This window comes from Phyllobates terribilis, unplaced genomic scaffold, assembly GCF_046119375.1.
Source record: "Phyllobates terribilis strain yellow unplaced genomic scaffold, ASM4611937v1 Scaffold_2__4_contigs__length_985480577, whole genome shotgun sequence".
Classification (NCBI taxonomy): Eukaryota; Metazoa; Chordata; class Amphibia; order Anura; family Dendrobatidae; genus Phyllobates; species Phyllobates terribilis.
This window is the reverse complement of record NW_027362762.1, coordinates 294,276,848-294,300,418: the sequence shown is the minus strand read 5'-3', so window position 1 is coordinate 294,300,418 and position 23,571 is coordinate 294,276,848. Positions and strand designations below refer to the sequence as shown.

General features: G+C 41.2%; 1 protein-coding gene across 2 annotated transcripts in view; it reads right to left on the bottom strand.

Moving 5' to 3' along the window:
- The window catches only part of UBAC2 (UBA domain containing 2), a 192,000-nt gene that overhangs the window by 34,508 nt on the left and 133,921 nt on the right, over positions 1–23,571 (bottom strand). For both annotated transcript variants that reach the window (XM_073664198.1, XM_073664199.1), the window contains exon 8: positions 8,171–8,416. In XM_073664198.1, the coding sequence (XP_073520299.1) occupies positions 8,171–8,416 (246 nt within the window). The remainder of the gene's footprint in view (positions 1–8,170; positions 8,417–23,571) is intronic.

The window sequence follows — 23,571 nt, the reverse complement described above, 5'->3', positions numbered from 1 at the left end:
CTTTTTCCACCAGGACTGATCATTCATTTTCAAAATTCTTAATTCACAGGTAAAATCTGTCTTCAGTGACGATAGGAGGTGGCAGTTGCTGCTAATGATGAGATTCTATGTAGACAGGAAGGAGAAGGTAGGAGCTGCGCTTATAGTTCCACCCTCTTCCTCCCCTCTCCCCTGCTCTTGTTATTGCAGCATTCCTCACAGACAAGTACTTAACAGAAAGCGCAGGGCACACCGCTGTATCCAATTGCCAAGCAACGAAAAAATAATGGTTTCCTGCTGTTATTCCACCAATTCCAATTAATATCTGCATATCCACAAACAGGACAAAATCCTCTTTGTAATAATAATAGCAGGTAATCCTTTACAAACTGAGTATTTGTGAGCACAAGTGCATGTAAAGGGGCTTAAAGGGAATCTGTCAGCATATTTTTTCAATGTAATCTAACATCAGCATGATGTAGAGAAAGAGACCCTGATTCCAGCGATGTATCACTTAGTTTACTGCATGAAGCAGTTATGATAAAATCACAGTTCCTTTTTGCTACAGATCTAGCAGAGTTTAGACGGTTAAATCCTGTATAACCCCACCCATGCCACTGATTGGCTAATCAGTGGTGGGGCGGGGTTGGACTGTAGTGATAAACGTCTGCTGATAATATACAGATTGTATTGAAACAGCAAAACACAACCTAGTAAGTGACATCGCCTGAATCAGAATATCTTCCCCTCCGCCATGGTGCTCTCAGATTACATAGCAAAAACCTGCTGATAGATTCCCTTTAATCTTTAGTAGGCATTAGCAAGACCTTAGAGATGAGTGAACTGACTCGCAGGAAGCTGGTCCAGTGGCTACATCAGTATTTCGTGGCTGGTAGGACCGGAGGAACGTCATGCACGTATCACACTGCAACAATGACGCCAGGCGCAAGGGCGTACATAGAAATCATGAGACCCCATAGCACGAGTCCTAATTCCCCCTACCTCAAAGTATGATACCCCCACAAAGCATGATGCTCCCCAGGGCTGTGGAGTCGGTAAGCCACAGTTGCGACTCCAACTCCGACTCCTGGATTTTATCAGGTTCCGACTCCGACTCCGGCTCCGACTCCTTCATAAATGGCCAATTCGTAACAATAAATTTACTGTTGTAAAATATTAACATCGTGCTTATTCAGTTTCTCACCATCATATAAGTAATCAGACCACTTAGAGCAAAAACGATATTTATTAGAATACAATTAGAATATAGCAAATAACTTTTATAAACTTTTATAAACTTTTGTAAGTAAATATGCAATAAACACTGTTATGCAGTTAATAAGAAGAAATCTATAAATTTGTCCTCAGAAAAAGTATTGCCTCTGTCAGATCCTCCTTCATGGATGCCCTCAAATTTGATCTAATTATTTTGAGAGCAGAGAACAACCTCTCTACACTAACTTGGGTTGGTGGCAAAGCAGTAACCACTCGGGCAACATCTCTGACAATGTCAGGATACAGAGGAATCGCTTGTTGCACTGTTATTTTTGATGAACGGTCAAATTTCTCAATTTCTTTTAGTGCACATGAAAAATTCTGCTGAAATGTACTGGCTGTGTTCTTTGATGGGGATGACTCTTCTTCTATGCGGGAACGCTTTGCACGGTCCTTGTGATCCAAATATTTTTCGAAATTAAATTCTTCATCAGTTGATGATGAGGGTGAAGATGTGGCAGGACGACCAAACTCTTCTTGTTCCTCCTGACTGTTCTGCAACCTTTTCATCCTTACTGCTATTTCAAACAGAGCTTCTTTTCCTTTAGTTAGCTGTTGATCATCTAGAAGAATCCGATGCATTGGGTCTACATAAACAGCTGCCAAAAGAATGTTATTTTGTAATAGTAGCTCCTCTCTCCGTTTCATTGATGTAGCAATGCCACTTGCAATTAACCCTCCTCTTTGGAACAGGCGAAACATCGGGTTCTTCCACTCCTTTAAGAAAATACCTGGAGTTAAGTCCTCTGCGTGTAATTTTTTAGTCACTGTAAATGGGTGCTCTAGCAATTTTTCCAGCTCAGTCACCTGATTCCACTGACTTTCATTTAGCGTCAGTTGAGGGTTAGCCATGTCTACAAGAAAGGTTTTCAGTTCAACCAAGCGCTGAATCATTAAGTAAGTACTGCCCCATCGTGTGGCTTGATCAATAATTGCCCCTTTTCCAGCACGTCTCTTCAAAATTGAGTCAACTTTAGGGGTTCTGGCAACAGCAGCCAATTTTCTCACCTTGCCAATCAGTGCAGCAGCATGTCCTTCTTGCAGACTGTCTCTTATAGCCAGCTGTAGCGTATGCACAACACAGCGCATGTGATGAATGAAAGAACTTGTTGAAACTGTGTCAATACAATCATCTAAACTATCATGTTGCTGTTCATCTGAAGCAACTTCAGTTTGCTCCTCAGTTACAATACTGTGTTCCTCTATTTCAAACATTTCTGTGTCTGAGGACCCAGAATGTTCTTCTAGCTGCTGGTCACCATCATTACTCTCATTCATTAGCTTAATAGTACTTATCATATTTGAAGCATTGTCAGTTACGACAGAAAGAACTTGCTCTTTTTTAAGTTCATAGTCTTGCAGAACCTTTTCCACCAAGACCTGGAGAAACTCACTGGTATGATGAGCTTTGGTGTCTTTTACTGCCAATGTCTTGGTAACTATTTCATTTTTGTCACAAACAAATCGGACATTGATGGCAAAATAGTTCACTCTGTGACGTGTGCAGGCATCCATTTTAAGAAACAGAAAGCGTCCCTTGAGAGATTTTTTAAGTTCTTCCTTTTGTTTAAAAGCTTCTTTGATTACTAATTTTCTAATACTCTCTCTCTCCAGAGAAACACCAAGCTTGCGGGCCATTTCCCCATTCAGACACATAAAAGCTGGTCGTGAAAATAATGAAATAGGCACACTATCCTTTACAACAAGCTCTATGATCTGTTTTTTAAATGTATCTACTGTCATTGTCACAGTAACTTTGTCACTGACAAAATATCTTGCAACTGATGGCTGCAAAGTTCTCTGCTCCTTTGTTTGGCTGGAAGAGCTGGGCACTGGTTCATTGGTTTGGATGCAGTCTCTCTCATCCACTGCTTTCAGTACTTCTGGATGAAAGCGCTGTAAATGTCTCTTGAGATTAGAAGCTCTGGTAGGAGCATTTTTATCTTTGCCTGAATATGCACTGATCTTGGCTTCACAGCATTTGTTTTCGTCTGGATCATTTGTCATACACTGACAGACATAATGTTTTCTATCTTGAGTGATGGTGAAATGTTCAAATACAGCTGATTTAATGTGACGCTTCTTTGACATTCTCAGGTTTTTAATTCTGCGTTCACAATCCAAATGACAATTGTTTTTCCTAAAAACAATTGTACAAAATTATTGCCAGGTCGTACAACTGATATAGTGGTCAGTAATACTGTTATTCCTCATGTACTCACAGTTAACTGATGCAAAGTTTGTTGAAAGGATAATACTTCTTACAGTCTTCCTCTTCTGAGTAGCAGCTGTGAGATGCTTGGAAGATGCACACCTAGTAAACATCTAGTCTAGAGGAGGAGCTTTACTACTAAGAATTTGCAACACATTTTCACTTTCAGTTTCATACATTGTAAGTAGGGGGGTTGGGGCAGCATGAGGTTAACCAAGTATAAGATTAGATAAGGGCAGTGGAGAACAGTGACACACAAGAAGTAAGAAATGTCTCTATCTCCAGCAGAACTGCTTATCACTGTTGTTCATAGTTTGATAGAACATATATATTTGAGTAACATTTATAAAATTCATATGAAAGTTCAATTATGAAATACTAATACATTTTTTTTAAAGCTGGAGTCGGAGTCGGTACATTTCTACTGACTCCGACTCCAACCAAAACTAACTCCGACTCCACAGCCCTGATGCTCCCACACGCATAGTATGATGGCCCCCATAATCCCCCACAGCCCTTCACACAATATGATGGACCCCACACAGTATAATGGCCTCCCTCCATACAATTTAATGGCCCCCCACACTGCCCTCTATACAGTATGATGACCCCCCACAGCGATCCACACAGTATAATGATCCATACACTGTACAATGGCCCCCATACCAGTATATTGGCCCCCCATACAGTCTTCCCAATAATATAATGTCCTTCACACAGTATGATCACCCCAATTATTACTTACTCATTGATAATTAAAAAAAAAAACACAACTACACCGCGTGCAGAATTATTAGGCAAATGCGTATTTTGATCACTTCGATACTTTTTACACTTGTTGTCCTACTCCAAGCTGCATAGGCTTGAGAGCCAACTACCAATTAAGTAAATCTGGTGATGTGCATCTCTGTAATGAGGAGGGGTGTTGTCTAATGACATCAACACCCTATATAAGGTGTGCTTAATTATTAGGCAACTTTCTTTCCTTTGGCAAAATGGGTCAGAAGAGAGATTTGATGGGCTCTGAAAAGTCCAAAATTGTGAGATGTCTTGCAGAGGGATGCAGCAGTCTTGAAATTTCCAAACTTTTGAAGCGTGATCACCGAACAATCAAGCGTTTCATGGCAAATAGCCAACAGGGTCGCAAGAAGCGTGTTGGCCAAAAAAGGCGCAAAATAACTGCCTATAAATTGAGGAAAATCAAGCATGAAGCTGCCAAGATGCCTTTCGCCACCAATTTTGCCATATATCAGAGCTGCAATGTTACTGGAGTATCAAAAGGCACAAGGTGTGCGATACTCAGGGACATGGCCAAGGTAAGGAAGGCTGAAAAACGATCACCTTTGAATAAGAAACATAAGATAAAACGTCAAGAATGGGCCAAGAAATATCTTAAGACTGATTTTTCAAAGGTTTTATGGACTGATGAAATGAGAGTGGCTTTTGATGGGCCATAGGCTGGATCAATAAAGGGCAGAGAGCTCCACTCCGACTCAGACGCCAGCAAGGTAGAGGTGGGGTACTGGTATGGGCTGGTATCATCAAAGATGAACTTGTGGGACCTTTTCGGGTTGAGGATGGAGTGAAGCTCAACTTCCAGACCTACTGACAGTTTCTGGAAGACAACTTCTTCAAGCAGTGGTACAGGAAGAAGTCGGTATCGTTGAAGAAAAACATGATTTTCATGGAGGACAATGTTCCATCACATGCCTCCAACTACTCCACAGCGTGGCTGGCCAGTAAAGGTCTAAAAGAAGAAAAAATAATGACATGGCCCCGTTGTTCACCTGATTTGAACCCCATAGAGAACCTGTGGTCCATCATAAAATGTGAGATCTACAGGGAGGGAAAAAAGTACACCTCTCGGAACAGTGTCTGGGAGGCTGTGGTGGCTGCTGCATGCAATGTTGATTGAAAACAGATCAAGCAACTGACAGACTCTATGGATGGAAGGCTGTTGAGTGTCATCATAAAGAAAGGTGGCTATACTGATCACTAATTTTTTTGGTTTTTGTTTTTGCATGTCAGAAATGTTTATTTCTAAATTTTGTGCACTGATATTGGTTTACCTGGTGAAAATAAACAAGTGAGATGGGATTATATTTGGTTTTTATTAAGTTGCCTAATAATTCTGCACAGTAACAGTTACCTGCACAAACAGATATCCTCCTAAGATAGCCAAATCTAAAAAAAAAACACTCCAACTTCCAAAAATATTAAGCTTGGATATTTATGAGTCTTTTGGGTTGATTGAGAACATAGTTGTTGATCAATAATAAAAATAATCCTCTAAAATACAACTTGCCTAATAATTCTGCACACAGTGTATTCACCTACTCCCATTCCCACACGGCTCTGGTCTCTGCAGCGTGTGTTCCGAAGCTCTGCCACGTAGTGACACCATTGCGACCGCTGCACTGAGACATCAGAGCTCAGACACACAAGGAGAATGATGGAGGAGGGAGCTGCCAGCTCAATAATGCAGATACAGTTAAAAGTGTGATGCCTGGTGGGAAGGGGAAGTGTGATCTGTTGCTATTAGTGGGACACCACTAGCCAGGCCTACAAATCAGAAGAGGCATCAGGGATACCAGAAGGTAGAAGTATCGAAGGTCTCTTGTCCTATGGCAATGAAATACTGACATGGCCATTAGAGCATTTTCCTATGAATCAATTTGCCAACCTTTTTAAGGCATCTATTATCATATAAAAGTTATTATTGGATTAAAAGAAGTTTATGCTGTCATTATGGATATACGAGGGCACACGTTCAACTTCCTCCACATGTCAATGGAAGATCTTTGTTTGCTGATAAAGATGCTGATGCTACTGCTCATTTTATGACTCCCAATTACTGGCATTGAGTCCTTTCCCTTGAGGTTAGGCACAATTCTTCCATCACTATTCATATACAGAACATAGATGTTCCAACACAGCAGTGCATGGTATGCCATTGTACACAGTCCTCCTACCATGGGCTAGCATGATGACGTTACACCATGGGTTTTGTCCTCTCAGACTTCCTCAGGGTGCATCATATTTAAGTACAATAATAAATATATTTCATTTTATTTCATGATATTGATTTTGTTGGTGTACTTTTTTTTGTCTGGATCATCTTTTGTTTGATACACAGACTCTTAAGTTTAATTCTTACAATATACACAAACACCCCAGTGATATAATGTATGCTGTAGATCTAAAACTAGATGTATTCAAGTAAGAGTGTAGAAGTTCATAACTTGCTGCAAAGAAGGAACATATTAGTCATCATGAAGACATGGCAGAACTGAGAGCATTCACCATGCTGTGATCATCCTCTTTGGGGAAACTACTTATAGTTTAAAGTTCACATTAGTGTTAATATACTTAAGAATGCATTTAGGCTGGCCTGCTTGGATATCATGGACCAGGCACAGAAGGCCAGGTTACCACGAACCTGTAGGTTTATAATCTTTAGGATTTTTCATGTGTCATGATTTGGCAACATTCAACAGAGAACGGAAAACGTAAGTATGTGATGATATTAGTACAAGAACTCAAATCTCTAGGGGTGCCCGTGCCTGTAATAGCGAGGTGCCGTGCAGTCACGAACCACACGTTTTTTTTTCAGAACGCAGTATTATTGCAATGTGGGTTATTTTCCAGTGCATCTTGTACAGGGGAATCACATTAAAGTCATGTGCTTCACAAGAACATACCATGGAACAGAAAAGCACAACTCCATCACTAAACTGGTATATCATGGTAAGAGATCGCTGAAAAAAGCAAGCTTCAACAATATGGTTAGGATTTTGGTACAACATTGAGCTCAGAAATGTGACAGAGCTCTTTACAGTATAACAGTACACAGAGGGATAAAGCTGGCTCTAACCTTACCCTAATCAAGTGTTCCTGAATGCTTGTGCCATAATTCATCCCTACACTAATGATAGAACACACTAATAACACATTAATGGAGGTCTAGGCTTCAGATTAATGAGTATAAAATCAAAATGATGTTTGTGTCTTCTGAAAACGTAGAAAAGTTTGTGGCTTTATCAGAGCTGAGGAAGTAGTAGACGATTTCCTGCTAAAAATCTCTTCATATCGCCTGTCCGTGTAGTAACAGAAAGAAGTGCAGCGACAGCTCAACCACCTGCTTCTTTATGCAAATGATCCTCTAATTAGTCAGTGGTTAAGCTTCTAAAATCTTTCCAGGCAGAGTTAGATAATGCACCCGTTATTAGCCATTCTGTTGTGAGTCATAAGTAACACTGATTTTATGGGGTTGGCCACTTTATCTTCATTTTACCAGATGTGTTGGGGACATGATTTTGTGGCACTTACTGTTCCAGTATTACAGGTTCTTCTCCATCACTGGTTAGTGCAGCTTTCCTCAGACTGTACAGTTCACCAGTCCATACAATGGCTGCTGGTGGAGGAGCAGTGACCAGACCTGTGCATCAGCCTCCACCAATAGATAAACATCTTTCCATGGATTCTCTATGGGACTGTCAAAGATAACAGTGGTGACCACTCCATTCACGCCTGACTGCGGGTTTCCTGACCCGAGCTAATAGCATCATAAATGCCTATGATTTTGTTAGTTCGGGTCCCAAAACCAACTTTCTGGCCGAGACCTGAACCACTGATACTGATCAGAAAATAAAAGAGTTGAAATTGTAATCATGTGGGTTATTAGCGTCTGAATTGGAGACGTACCTGATCCTGGTGCCTTCTTCCTATCTGGGATAGTTGTGATAGCATTAGCTGCTGGTCTAGCAGCTCTATTCTCTGTTGTCGTTGGATATCCACTGTTGCGCCCATGCCAACAGGAGCCTCGCTGACCGGCTCAACAGATGAGAATATTGGCTCCACAGTCTGGGAAAAGGCATTAGCGACCCAATTTGGAACACACAGAACTTGACAAACATTTAAAACATCCTTGTTGTAAAACAATCCGGAAACCTGGAAAACATGATAAGTAATATGTATATATTCAATGTATTTATAAATATGTCTATATGCTCTGAATGTACAGTACAGACCAAAAGTTTGGATACACCTTCTCATTTAAAGAAATTTCTATATTTTCATGACTATGAAAATTGTACATTCACACTGAAGGCATCAAAACTATGAATTAACACATGTGGAATTATAAACTTAACAAAAAAGTGTGAAACAACTGAAAATATGTCTTATATTCTAGGTTCTTCAAAGTAGCCACCTTTTGCTTTGATGACTGCTTTGCACACTCTTGGCATTCTCTTGATGAGCTTCAAGAGGTAGTCACCAGAAATGGTTTTCACTTCACAGGTGTGCCCTGTCAGGTTTAATAAGTGGGATTTCTTGCCTTATAAATGGGGTTGGGACCATCAGCTGTGTTGTGCAGAAGTCAGGTGGATACACAACTGATAGTCATACTGAATAGACTGTTAGAATTTGTATTATGGCAAGAAAAAAGCAGCTAAGTAAAGAAAAACGAGTGGCCATCATTACTTTAAGAAATGAAGGTCAGTCAGTTCGAAAAATTGGGAAAACTTTGAATGTGTCCCCAAGTGCAGTTGCAAAAACCATCAAGCGCTACAAAGAAACTGGCTCACAAGAGGACTGCCCCAGGAAAGGAAGACCAAGAGTCACCTCTGCTTCTGAGGATAAGTTTATCCGAGTCACCAGCCTCAGAAATCGCAGGTTAACAGCAGCTCAGATTAGAAACCAGGTCAATGCCACACAGAGTTCTAGCAGCAGACACATCTCTACAACAACTGTTAAGAGGAGACTTTGTGCAGCAGGCCTTCATGGTAAAATAGCTGCTAGGAAACCACTGCTAAGGACAAGGTAACAAGCAGAAGAGACTTGCTTGGGCTAAAGAACACAAGGAATGGACATTAGACCAGTGGAAATCTGTGCTTTGGTCTGATGAGTCCAAATTTGAGATCTTTGGTTCCAACCACCGTGTCTTTGTGCGACGCGGAAAAGGTGAACGGATGGACTCTACATGCCTGGTTCCCACCGTGAAGCATGGAGGAGGTGTGATGGTGTGGGGGTGCTTTGCTGGTGACACTGTTGGGGATTTATTCAAAATTTAAGGCATACTGAACCAGCATGGCTACCACAGCATCTGGCAGCGGCATGCTATTCCATCCGGTTTGCATTTAGTTGGACCATCCTTTATTTTTCAACAGGACAATGACCCCAAACACACCTCCAGGCTGTGTAAGGGCTATTTGACCAAGAAGGAGAGTGATGGGGTGCTACGCCAGATGACCTGGCCTCTACAGTCACCAGATCTGAACCCAATCGAGATGGTTTGGGGTGAGCTGGACCTCAGAGTGAAGGCAAAAGGGCCAACAAGTGCTAAGCATCTCTGGGAACTCCTTCAAGATTGTTGGAAGACCATTTTCGGTGACTACCTCTTGAAGCTCATCAAGAGAATGCCAAGAGTGTGCAAAGAGGTCATCAAAGCAAAAGGTGGCTACTTTAAAGAACCTAGAATATAAGACATATTTTCAGTAGTTTCACACTTTTTTGTTAAGTATATAATTCCACATGTGTTAATTCATAGTTTTGATGCCTTCAGTGTGAATGTACAATTTTCATAGTCAAGAAAATACAGAAAAATCTTTAAATGAGAAGGTGTGTCCAAACGTTTGGCCTGTACTGTATGTCTGATACAAAACACAACAAACCAAAGCAAATGTGTGCAATAAATGTAAAAATGTAGTTATACATTTGTGAATGGCAAAATTCAAGTCAGAATGGCTGTATGGTCCGGATATTGAAATTGAGTATTTGATGAGTGCAGAGCATCCAGTCATCACCCACCAAGCCTGACCGACAGCTGCAGCTTGTACTATGTGAGATTTTTGCAGCAAGGACTTTCGCAAGCTATCATTCAGGCTGAGGACTGCAATTAGGCGGCAGCAGGGGGAAAGGACACTAGTGAACTGTCAATCAGGTTAGGTGGGCGGAGACTTAGAGGCAGGAATGAGGAAGAGGAGACTAGGTGGACAAGAATTCACCAACTGTTGGGAGAATAGAGACTGAAGAGCTGTCACTCAGGCTATACAGGTGAAGATTGGGTTTAAACATTTAACTTAATGTTTAGTACCTGTTGGCTTCAGGAAAATGGCTGCAGGAGGTGGCGCATGCATAGATTTAGATCTCGTCTCGCTTTCCTGAAGCACACCAGGAAAACAATGTACAGAGTAAGGTCTCCGCTCCGGCCTTACCGCTGACATTTTCTTGAAGCCCAGGGCCCGCAGCCTCACACAGCCAGGACAACCCCTCCTCCCAGCCCAGGGTCCGCAGCATCTCCCTACTCCTACCGCCACCGGCTTCCTGCAGCAGCGTCCCTGCGTCCTGTGACCCCGAGCTCCACCGCCGCCGCAGTAAATTTGGACTATAAGACGGACCCTCATTTAAACTTTAAAAAAATGTTTTTCCTATTTTGCACCTCAAAATATGGTGTATTCTCAATATGTATTTATTAACATGTAGACACATGGTCAAAATTGTTTATACCCCTAGTTTAATGAAAGAAAAACCCACAATGGTCACAGAAATAACTTGAATCTGACAAAAGGAATAATAAATTAAAAATCTATGAAAATGAACAAATGAAAGTCAGACATTGCTTTTCAACCCTGCTTCCAAAGAATTTAAAAAAAAATTAAACTCATGAAATAGGCCTGGACAGAAATGATGGTACTCCTAACTTAATATTTTGTTGAACAACCTTTTGAGGCAATCAATCGATTCCTGTAACTGTCAATGAGACTTCTGCACCTCTCGACAGGTATTTTGACCCACTCCTCATGAGCAAACTTCTCCAGTTGTCTTGTGTTTGAAGGTTGCCTTTTCCAGACGGCATGTTTCAGCTCTTTCCAAAGATGTTCAATAGGATTTAGGTCAGGGCTCATAGAAGGCCACTTCAGAATAGTCCAAAGTTTTCCTCTTAGCCATTCTTGGGTGTTTTTAGCTGTGTGTTTTGGGTCATTATCCTGTTGCAAAACCCATGACCTGCGACTGAGACCAAGCTTTCTGACACTGAGCAACACATTTCTCTCTAGAATCCCTTGATAGTCTTGAGATTTCATTGTACCCTGCACAGAATCTAGACACTCTGTGCCAGATGCAGAAAAGCAGCCCCAGAACATAACAGAGCCTCCCCCATGTTTCACAGTAGGGACAAGTCTTTTCTGGATATGCTTAATTTTTCCGTCTATGAACATAGAGCTGATGTGCTTTGCCAAAAACTTCTATTTTTGTCTCATCTGTCCATCGGACATTCTCCCAGAAGCTTTGTGGCTTGTCAACATGTAGTTTTGCAAATTCTAGTCTGTTTTTTTATGATTTTTTTTCAACAATGGTGTTCTTTTTGGTCTTCTCCCATTAAGTCCACTTTGGATCAAACAACGACAGATAGTGCGATCTTACACTGATGTTCCTTGAGCTTGAAGTTCACCTTTAATCTCTTTAGAAGTTATCCTGGGCTCTTTTGTTACCATTCGTATTATCCATCTCTTTGATTTGTCATCAATTTTCCTCCTGGGACCACGTCTAGGGAGGTTGGTTACAGTTCCATGGATCTTAAATTTCTGAATAATATGTGCAACTGTAGTCACAGGAACATCAAGCTGCTTGGAGATGTCTTATAACCTTTACCTTTAACATGCTTGTCTACAATTTTCTTTCTAATCTCCTGAGACAACTCTTTCCTTTGCTTCCTCTGGTCCATGTTGAGTGTGGTACACACCATGTCACCAAACAGCACAGTGAGTATCTGTAGCCCTATACACAGGCCCACTGACTGATTACAAGATTGTAGACACCTGTGATGCTAATTAGTGGACACAACTTGATTTAACATGTCCCTTTTGTCACATTATTTTCAGGGGTATCATCATTTCTGTGCAGGCCTATCTCATGAGTTTAATTTTTTTTTAAATTCTGTGGAAGCAGGGTTGAAAAGCAATGTCTGACTTCCATTTGTTCATTTTCATAGATTTTTAAATTTGTTATTCCTTTTGCCAGATTCAAGTTATTTCTGTGACCATTGTGGGTTTTTCTTTCATTAAACGAGGGGTACAAACAATTTTGACCATGTGTGTATATGGCGAAAATTGCCTATGTCAATTATATTACGCATAGTTTTAAGCACACTGAACTCCCTTTTTTCTTTATTACTTTATTATGCATTTGTGTGTAGAAAACCTGCACTCCAAAAAAGAAACCCAATAGGGATTATATAAATTATATAGTCATTTTCAATGCATACAAAACTAAAATTGTATAGAGGAGAAGCAGTGGAAAAAAACGAATTAAACATATATCCTATTATTAGAGAGAAGCATAACGTACATATTTTTCTGTTACACCCAAATATTTCTACTGATACAATCTTCTAGATGAGTCGGATATACTGTATAGATCTGCCAGGGTTTAGAACTTCACATCACATCAGTGATATTCTCACATCAATACAGTGAGCGCTATGTGAAAACAGGAAGAACACTTCTACAGAAACTGCCCATGGTATTTTCTCCTTCCAAAAAAAAGTTAATAAAAAGATTTGGGGCACCGGGTCAGGTACATGGGCATTGGCCCTTCACGCTCAGCCTGTTTAATGTTAGGTGCTGTATATAAGAAGATATCTTTCCCTGTAGTCTTCCCCTAAGGGTGCACACTGCGTTTGGTGGCCCCCACGGAGCCATAGACGGTAATGGTGCAGACAGAGCAAACGTGCGATCTGTTGTGCACCATTTTCGGGAGTGTACGCCTACTGGAGGTAGACACTCAGATGGGGCCACCAAACGCAGTGTAAAAGCACCCTTAGGGAGAATACTGTACATGTGGAATCTGATGGCGTGTCATAGAAAAAATAAAATGATATATGCGTCTGTATGAAATCGGTATACAATAAATAATATAAAAGATAAATATATAAAGATAAAAAGTCTTAAAAATTCTAGTTATTTCACTCTTAAAGGGAATCTGTCACCAGGTTTTTGCCACCTAATCTGAGAGCAGCATGCTGTAGAGACAGAGGCCCTGATTCCTGCGATGTGTCACTTACTGGGCTGCTTGTTAAAGTGTCCATAAAAACACTGATTTATCAGCAGGAGATTATCACTAGAGGACTAGTAAACCTGCTGCTGCCATGTGGTCCTCCATATTCATGAGCTCTGTATAACTCTGCCACCACTGATTGGCAGCTTTTTGCCTATGCACATTGTACACAATTATATAGAACGCAGCATCCATCCATCTAGCATCTACAACTGCTAGACATGCAACAGATAAAACAGTAAGTGATATATTGCTGGAGTAAGGGTCTGTGCCCCTACATCATTCTGTTCTCAATAAAAACCTGGTGACAGATTGCCTTTAGGGTATGTGCACAAGGTCAGGAGCCGCTGCGGGTTTGAAGCTGCGTGTTATGCAAACCCGCAGCGGCCAGTTGTTACAGCATAGTGGATGGGATTTCTAGAAATCCCATGTCCACTATGTGTCTCTGTGCACCCGCGGAAACGGACATGCGGCGCGTCTTTCAGGACCGCAGCATGTCAGTTTCTCTTGTGGGTCCGCATGTGGACTTTCCCCATAGACTAACCTCTATGAGGAAAGCCCGAATGTGAAAAAAATAAAAATTGGCACCGCACATTTGCATAATGAGTGGAAGCCGCTGGCTATTCCGCAGTGTCGGGGCCGCATGAATCCCGCGCCTGCGCCCTGCACTCCCTCCACGATCTTTTACTCCCTTCTATGGGAGGAGGTCATCAATATCGAATCGGTGGGGGTCAGACACTACGGCACCGACAGTCTGTTATGAGCTCCAGCGGCGGATGGATGTTATCACATTGAAGGTAGGTTCACATAAGCATATTTTTGGTTCAATGGCTGTCCAAGAAAAAGTGGATAGCACATGGACCAATTTTATTCAATGGGGCAGTGCAGATGAGCTTTTTTTTTTTTTTTTTCACTGATTAACTCTACATGTGAAAAAAAAATCGCATCAAGCACTAGTTTCTTCCCTGTATCAGATAAGACTCGCCCATTCAAGTCTATGGGCGCTCAGAAAAAAAATTTGCAAGCCATACAGAGTCACAGTATAGCGTCCGACTTTTATGGATACATTGCAATTCTGTAACATAGGAAACTGTAAATGGTCTTGTAAATTATTAATAATTGCTGCTGTAAAAAAAAACACAGATTGCATACAGATGACAAGTGAGAAGAAAATATTGTCCGACTTTTCTGGATGACAATTTTTTATATGGTCATGTGAACTTAGCCTTGGTGGACCTGCACTGCACAGCTCCATCCTATGTGTGGTGGCCACAGGCGGGTACTGCAGCGCCTGTTCAAGAAAATAACTCAAAATCTTCTGACCAATTTCTCTAGCTCTTAGACGAGCTCTTTATTGTTAAAGGGGTTGTCCGGTCCAAATCGATAAGTCTGCTGTCGCTCTGTGTGACTGCAGCCTTATGAATCCCCCAGCGCAGGCACTGTGCGCTGCAAGGATTCATCTGTTTCATCCAGAAAACTCGGACGATATTTTTTTCTCATCTGTGTGCAGTCTGAATGCAATCCGTTTTTTTACAGCACCAATTATTAATAACTGACAAGACCATTTACAGTTTCCTATGTTACAGTGTGTGATTATGTGTGACCTATGTGTGATTGCAGACTTTTTGATTTGGACCGGACAACCCGTTAAAATATAAGTAAATAACAATATGGTATTAATTGTTCACTCTGTATGCTGGATAACTACATCCATAATATTGAACCTTCACAGAAAAACTAAGGAAGACATATATAATATAAAAAATAACAGTACTGTACTAAGTGCACAATAAACTCCCCATGCGACACCTCAGGACTTTTGCAGGTTTTATTAACATGTCGCAGGGTGAGATTATTCTGCACTAAATGTAATATTTTCTTACATGCCTCCACTGCTGCTCCGCTATAGATCTTACAATTGCTCATGCTTAGTGGATTGTTGGGTGTTTTTTTTTTAAGTTGGGATCCTTCAATACTTATTTTGTTACCCTTATTATACTACAGTATATGTATTTATTGCTTCCATATAATTGGACAATAATTTTTTCCTCTGATACATTTTTCATCTTGTTAAAACACCACTCCAGTGCTTTTTGTTGCTTTTCAGCGCTGGAGTGGCGCTTTAAATCGAAGTCCCCTGCCCCCCGGTCATATACTCATCTTCTGACATCTTCACCATTTTTCGGTGCTGCTCAGGCCAATGGCGCCATCTTGTTAACGCAGATTCTGACTGGCTGGAAGTCAGAAGCTACGTTACAAGAGCTCAATGCAATTCTATGAGAGGCAGAACTAGGCCGTCATAGACTTGTATTGTAAAGTGACCTCAGCGCAGATCCATGAAATACTGGAGCAGCCGAAGGTTCACTTTTAGCTGGAAACCGAAGGGAATGACACTGGAAAAGGATGATGGTCGCAGGAGGTTTGTTTTAGACAGGGAAATTACATTTAAAGCACCACTCCAGCGGTGCACTAAAAAAAACACTGGAGCGGTGCCTTAAAATCAGTGGACAGGTCCTCCTTTTCTCTTGAATTGCATTCCATTTTACTAGTGTGGCCTTATTATTGTTATTTGTGTCCTCTGCCTATTAGAACAGTGATCTGTGTGGCTTACCATTCAGATTTATATCTGGTAGCTAGGTTCACCCCGCAGTAATTGCAAATCCTATTGTGGAAGGACCGGTGGTTTTATCATCATTATATGTTAATCTTGTTACTTCTTCATATTCTTTTCAATAATAATAAAAGTTATTTTTATATTAAATATTGCTTCCGCAGTTTTTCTGTGTAGGTTCAGTATTTAATGGAAGCTGTTGGCCATGATTGGAGGGTGTTTTTAGGTGGTACATCCATAATACTGGCCGATTTTATGTTATAAAACTAAGAAGAAGGAAAGAAGGGTATGTAGAAACATGAGTGGGTGGGACATCCTTACTGGGTTTGCTGCGCTTGGCTTGAATGGCATTTCTCGTTTTGTACTACCAGCAAAATAAAATAGTCCATGATCTTGGTAATCATCTTCAATGGTCCAGAGAGTTGCGGCAGTAAATGCACCCCGGGGCCTCACTGACACTGGCCCTGCATTAAGGCTGGCTATCAGTCAGGGCCGGGGCACACCTACAGCTGCCACTCTGTATACTCAGAGCAGTGACTGAACCCGCGGCAGCGCCGCCCCCGTGCCTGAGACCGGAACGCTGCTGGGGAGGGAATAAAGTTAATTTTCTCCCCGCAGCATTCGGCTATGTGCAAGTGGCGAGCAGATTAATAACGCTAATAACCTGCAGATTAACCCCATATCTGCTGGCTAATAGTGTTTTTTTCTGGTGACAGGTTCCCTTTAATACCAGAATGCAAAAATCCTTTACATGCGACATTTTTTTATTGGAAACAAATTGCAACTAAAAATCTGTTTAATTCACTCTCAAGCCATATTCCCATAGGTGGAAACGCTGTGCTTTTTTTTGGCATGTTTTCCGCATAAATGTAAGTGATAGCAATCTGCACTATTTATTGCACTTTTGTTCCATTTTCTTGAAGAGTTTTCCCGTATTTATGCATTTTTGGTACGGTTTTGCAGCCGTGCTTTTTTAATTCATTTTTTAGTGCAGAAACGTTGTGATTCCGCACTTCAAAAAGCATTTGTGATTTTTCATGCAATTCTTCCAGTCTCCCAATAGAAAACCATGTAACAAAATGCCTCCCAAAGATTCACAGTTCTGTATGGTCTTTAAACGTACGGTTCACATCCATGTGCTTGGAACTGTTAAATGCTGAGAATTCTCCATAGAAAAAACACAGGGTTTACGCAATGTGGGAACATGGGTAATGTAGTTTTCAGGAGAAAAAAAAATTGCCGGTGGTAAGCTTTCCTCAAGTTCAGAGATCAGCGAAACATAGTGATCGGATCCTTGAAGCCTGTTCCTTTGCTTGTTAAAGATTAATCAATTATACATACTTCTTTTACTTGATTTACAGTTAGGTCCTGACATATTTGGACAGTGTTTTGGCATTTTAGCTGTTTACCAAAACATATTCAAGATGCAGTTATATAATCAAAATCCTAATTGGAGTAAGGGATTAGGAATAGTTCTTTATAGTGGTCTCTTTTTAAAGGGACCAAAAGTAATTGGACAATTATCTCAAAAGTTCTTTAATGCTTGCATGGGCTATTCCCTCATTCCCTTAATCCATCATCAATTAAGCAGCTTAAAGGTCTAAATCGGATTCCAGGTGTGGCAGCTGTTGCTGTGAACCTACAACATGCGGTCGAAGGAGCTCTCAATGGAAGAAAAATAGACCATCACAAGGCTGAAAAAAAGACACAACCAGAGAGGTTGCAGAAATGTTAGGAGTGGAAAAATCAAAAGTTTGGTACGTTCTGCAAAAATTAAAAAAAAGAGCGCACTTGTGAGCTTAGGAACTCAAAAAGGCCTGGACTACCACGGAAAACAACTGTAGTGGTTGATCGCAGAATCTTTTCCAAGGTGAAGAAAACCCCCTTCACAACATCCAACCAAGGGAAGAACACAATCTAGGAAGTAGGATTTTCAGTTTCTAAGTCTACCATAAAGAGAAGACTTCATGAGAGCAAATTCAGAGGGCTCATCACAAGGTGCAAACCATTAATTAGCCTGATAAAAAATAGAAAGGCCAGATTAGACTTTGACAAAAAAAAATCTAAAGGAAGCCACCCAGTTCTGGAAAAGCATTCTTTGGACTGATGAAACCAAGGTAAACCTTTCCAGAATTATAACTATATAGGTACTCTGTTCTGCCTAGGTTTCCTCAAAGATAGGATATCTATCTCCATGTACCCTCTTAACAATTGTCTTTTTTTCACAGTATCTTTTCTATTATACCCTGAACTTGGGACCTCCTCTCGTAGTAAATGAATAGCCCTATCATACAACAATCAAGTAAGCCTTAAATATTAACTAGTTCTAATTACTATTGTCACATACTTATTCATTTATATTTTCACCCTTGTTCTGTAGTTTCCTACAATCCCTGGTCGGCATTAGATGTCACCCTACAAACTATAGACACTCTAGAAGCATACACTTTGAATTTTTATGTAGATATTATAAATATTGTTTATATTTAATGTTGTATTTAACGTTGCTTTATTGTACCGAAACTGTAAATACCACCGGGGCAATTATTTTGCTGCATGTAATTTTTATATTTACTGATTATTGCCTTGTATTTTGTGAACAACTCTCTCATACATTGTCTCTCTTTCTTTTCAGCGACATAATGATCAAGACCCTGGATGGGTCGAAACGTCATGTATATATAATATATAATATGGGATTATGTATAGTATTATGTATATATAATATAGTCGCTTTTTGTCAATTTTGTCATATTACTTACTTTCACGGCTTATAATACAATAACTCTGAATCGCCCAAGCCTAAGAGTGTGCATTGAAATTTCCTGCTTTACAGTACAGATGGACAATGACCCAAAACATACTGTCAAAGTAACCCAGGAGTTTATGCCATTGCAGAAGTGGAATATTCTGCAATGGCAGAGTCAATCACCAGATCTCAACCCCATCTAGCAGCATTTCACATGGTTAAGACAAAACTTAAGGCAAAAGACCCACAAACCAGTAACAACTGAAGTCAGCTGCAGTAAAGGCCTGGCAAAGCATCACAAAGTAGAAAACCCAGCATTTGGTGACGTTCATGGCTTCCAGACTTCAGGCAGACATTGCCTGCAAAGGATTCTCTACAAAGTATTAAGAATGAACATTTTCATTTTTTTATGGTAAAGTTAACTTGTCCGATTACTTTTGAACCCCTGAAATGAGGAGTTTTTGTAGAAAAATGGTTGCAAATCCTAAACGCTTCACATGATATTTTTGTTCAAACCATTTAAACCTAAAAGTCTACACTTCAATTGCATCTCAGTTGTTTCAATTTAAATAAAAGATAGTGGCATGCAGAGCCCAAATAATGAAGATTCGGTCACTGTCCAAATATTTCTGGAGCTAACTGTGTTTAGTTCATTTAAGCTGTATGAAGACAGAGGAACAACCCAGATAGTTCAGGAATATTTCTGAGACCACTAATGCAATAATGAAACTGGTCATAGAGGTTATCTTATCTAATGTAAAGGACATTTTACTGTTCATTATTATCATAAAATCACGTTTCCATTATTCTTCACTTTTTTTTTATTTTTATAAAACTCACTCTGTTTTTAGGTTGCAGATATCACGGGTGTGTCAGAAGTGACAGTCGCCCTGCAGTTGGTTTGGCATTACAGACATATTCTTAGAGGCTGTCTCTAGGACCCAGCGGCTACCTCCCTCTGGCTAATTACCCCCCTGGCCTGGGTGTATAAATACCTGCTGTGTTTCAGAGGGAGGAGCCGGTGATATTCATTACTACTTGTGAAGGCTTTAGCAAGAGCAGTTCTTTGTCCTCTCTGGAGCTTGAGGACGTCTGTGCATTTGTCTGGAGTCATCTAAAGCTAAGCTATTTCCCCGTTTGTCCTTCCTTGTTGTCTGTAGTGTTTAGTGGAGATCGACTAGTGCTCACCTTATTGACATGACTAAGAAGGGGTCTGATTTTTACAAATGGTCGGATGCTTCCCTCCAGGCTTTTTCTTCCTTAAAGAATCATTTTGCCACTGCACCTATACTCAGTCAACCTGATGTTTCCCAACCCTTTATAGTGGAGGTAGATGAGTCAGATGTTGGAGTTGGGGTTGCGTCCCCTGGTAAATGGTGTCTGTGTGCCTTCTTTTCTAAAAAGTTGTCTCCGGCTGAAATTATGACGTGGGTAATAGGGAACTGTTGGCGATCAAACTGGCGTTCGAAGAATGGCAACATTGGTTGGAGGGGGCTATCCATCCTATTACTGACCATAAGAAACTGTCATACCTCCAGTCAGCTAAATGTCTCAACCTTAGGAAAGCCAGATGGTCCCTGTTTTTTACTAGGTTCAATTTTGTTGTCACTTTTCGTCCAGGGGTCAAAAATGTCAAGGCTGATGCTTTGTCCCGGAGCTTCCCTAGTGGTGGTGACCATGAGAATCCAGCCCCGATATTACAGAAAGGGGTAGTCATTTCGGCACTCTTTCCTGAACTGGAGGGTGCGGTGTTGAAGGCTCAGGGGGACACCCCTGCCTCCTGCCCTTCAGGAAGGTTATTTGTACCATCTGATCTGCGCCGCAAAGTAATTAAGGAACATCATAATTCTGTTTTTGCTGGGCATCCAGGTGGTAAGGCAACCGCGGACCTCCTCTCGTCGTTTTTGGTGTCCAGGGTTGCATCGGGATGTGATTGAACACGTAGCTGCTTGTAGTATTTGCGCGCGTTCTAAGGTTTCGCATACCCATCCATCTGGTACTCTTCTTCCGCTACCTATCTCTAGTATGCCATGGACATACTTGTCCATGGATTTTATTACTGACCTACCGGTTTCTGCAGGCAAAACGGTGGTTTTGGTGGTAGCAGATAGGTTCAGTAAAATGGTTCACTTAGTCGCATTACCTGCACTTTCAAATGCCAAGACACTTGCTCAGGTGCTCATAAATGAAATTGTGAAGGTTCACGGGGTTCCCTCTGATGTGGTGTCAGATCGGGGGACCCAGTTTGTTTCCTAGTTCTGGAAAGCATTCTGTTCTTGACTGGGGGTGCAACTGTCCTTTTCCTCTGCCTTCCACCCTCAGTCAAATGGACAGACCGAGCGTGTCAATCAAAATTTGGAGACCTACCTCAGGTGTTTCATCTCCGAAAATCAGGAGGATTGGGCATCCTACCTACCGCTGGCAGAATTTGCCATTAATAATCATCATCAAGAATCCACTGGCAGGGCACCATTCTTCTGTGCATACGGTTATCACCCACAGTTTGGTAACTATAGTGGGGGAGGAGCTTCAGGAGTTCCTGAGGAGGAACGGTTTGCTTCTTCACTCTCCTCGGTATGGCAGGGTGTTCTGAGTAATTTAAAGATCATGGGAGACAGATATAAACGTATGGCTGACAGAAAACGCTTGCCACGTCCAGACCTGAATGTGAATGACTTTGTGTCGTTGTCTACCAGGAATATAAGATTGAAAGTTCCTTCTAGGAAGCTGGGACCTAGGTTTATTGGTCCCTATAAAATAACCGCAGACATTAACCCAGCAGCATTTCGTCTTGAACTTCCTCAGGCACTTAAGGTCCACAACGTGTTCCATAGGTCCTTACTCAAAAAGTATGTGGAACCTCTTGAGCCCTCGCCTCTACCACCGCCTTCAGTAATGGTTGATGGTAATCTGGAGTTCCAGATTTATAGGATTGTAGATTCTCATTTCCAACGTCGTTCTCTACAATACTTGGTGCACTGGAAAGGCTATTGTCCAGAGAAGAAGATGTGGGTTTCAGCGTCAGAGGTGAACGCTCCCAGATTGGTTCGCTCATTCCACACCTCTTTTCCTGAGAAACCCGGTCCTGAGTGTCCGGAGGCCACTCGTAGAGGGGGGGCACGGACACGGGCGAGCCAGAAGTGACAGTCAGCCTGCAATTGGTTGCAGGAGATCTCTACATTTGCCATTACATACATCTTCTTAAAGGCTGTCTCTAGGGCCCAGAGGCTACCTCTCACTGGCTAATTAACGCCCTGGCCTGGGTGTATAACAAAAACCTGCTTTGTTCTAGAGGGAGGTGCCGGCAATATTCATTGCTACTTGGGAAGGCTTTAGCAAGAGCAGTACTTTGTCCTCTCGGGAGCTTGAGGACGTCTGCGCATTTGTCTGGAGTCGTCTAAAGCTAAGCTATTTCCCCCTGTTTGTCCTTCCATGTTGTCTATAGTGTTTAGTGGAGATTGACTAGTGCTCATCTCCTCTCTTTCCTAGCATAGCCTAACGCCAGTGAAAGACAGGGCGAGGTACGCGTGCGGCGATTGGTTAAGAGCCAATACAGGGATGTTAGGGGAGACAGGGTGACGCTAGATTAACCTAGGAGGTCTCCACTTTCCCCTTTCCCTAGAGTCTGGGCTCCCTTTCCCCCTTCCCTTTGTGCTGAACTAAGTCTTTCCCACACCTTGCGTGACACCAATACTATCTATGCTCTAACTGGTCCTCTGTTTCATCACTGGATCCACCTGAGTCTTATTTTTTTAGTCAGATTTTTTCTATCCTCACATTTAATTGTACTTCTTCAGCAGGCTTCCATCTATTTCTCAATGCCTTCACTTCTATGTACATAATACATTTGTCACACTTCCATACTGGTGGCTTTGCTCTCCTGTCACATTTTGTTACTTCATTACTTTTAAGCTCCTTTTTGTTCAGTAATCACATTTATGACATCAGTTTGACAACAGTAGCAGACTACTGAAACATATTTTTGTTGTTTTCTACATACTATTATACCTAGCTTGTCTTGACAGTTATATCTTCAAAGCTATAACCAATGAAGTCTAGACCAACTATGAAAATCAATTTTTAGAACTCCAACTTTACTTCCATAATTATATTTTAAAAATGGTAATGTATAGCACTGGGGTGAGGACACTTTCCATTTCAGGATGTTCTATAGTGGTGCAGACATCAAAATATAGTCAACTGAGGTTGTATGTGGAGCATCACAAGGGTTGCAACATACAGTACATAGAAAAATGTATATTAAAATATATATGGGTAAAAGAGAAGCTGCCTTGGTTACAAGGGCATATTTAAGACAAGAAACTATTGATATCCTGAAAGTTATTAATGCTCAGAACTGGGAAAAGAATATAGGTCTCCAATACATTTAAAGTACAACACCCTAAGATTATGCTAATCAGACTCTGATCCGATTTTCTCAGAGATGGAGAGAAAAAAAAGAGGAGGAATTAGTCCTACTGGTAATTGTATTTCCGGAAGTTCATCATGACATCACCCCAGGAGGTAGTCCTTCTCATCCTCTATAGCAGGGTTCCCCAACTCCAGTCCTCAAGGCCCACCAACAGGTCATGTTTTCAGGATTTCCTTCGTATTGCACAGGTGATGGAATTATTGCCTGTGCAGGTGATGCAATTATCACCTGTGTAATACTAAGGAAATCCTGAAAAC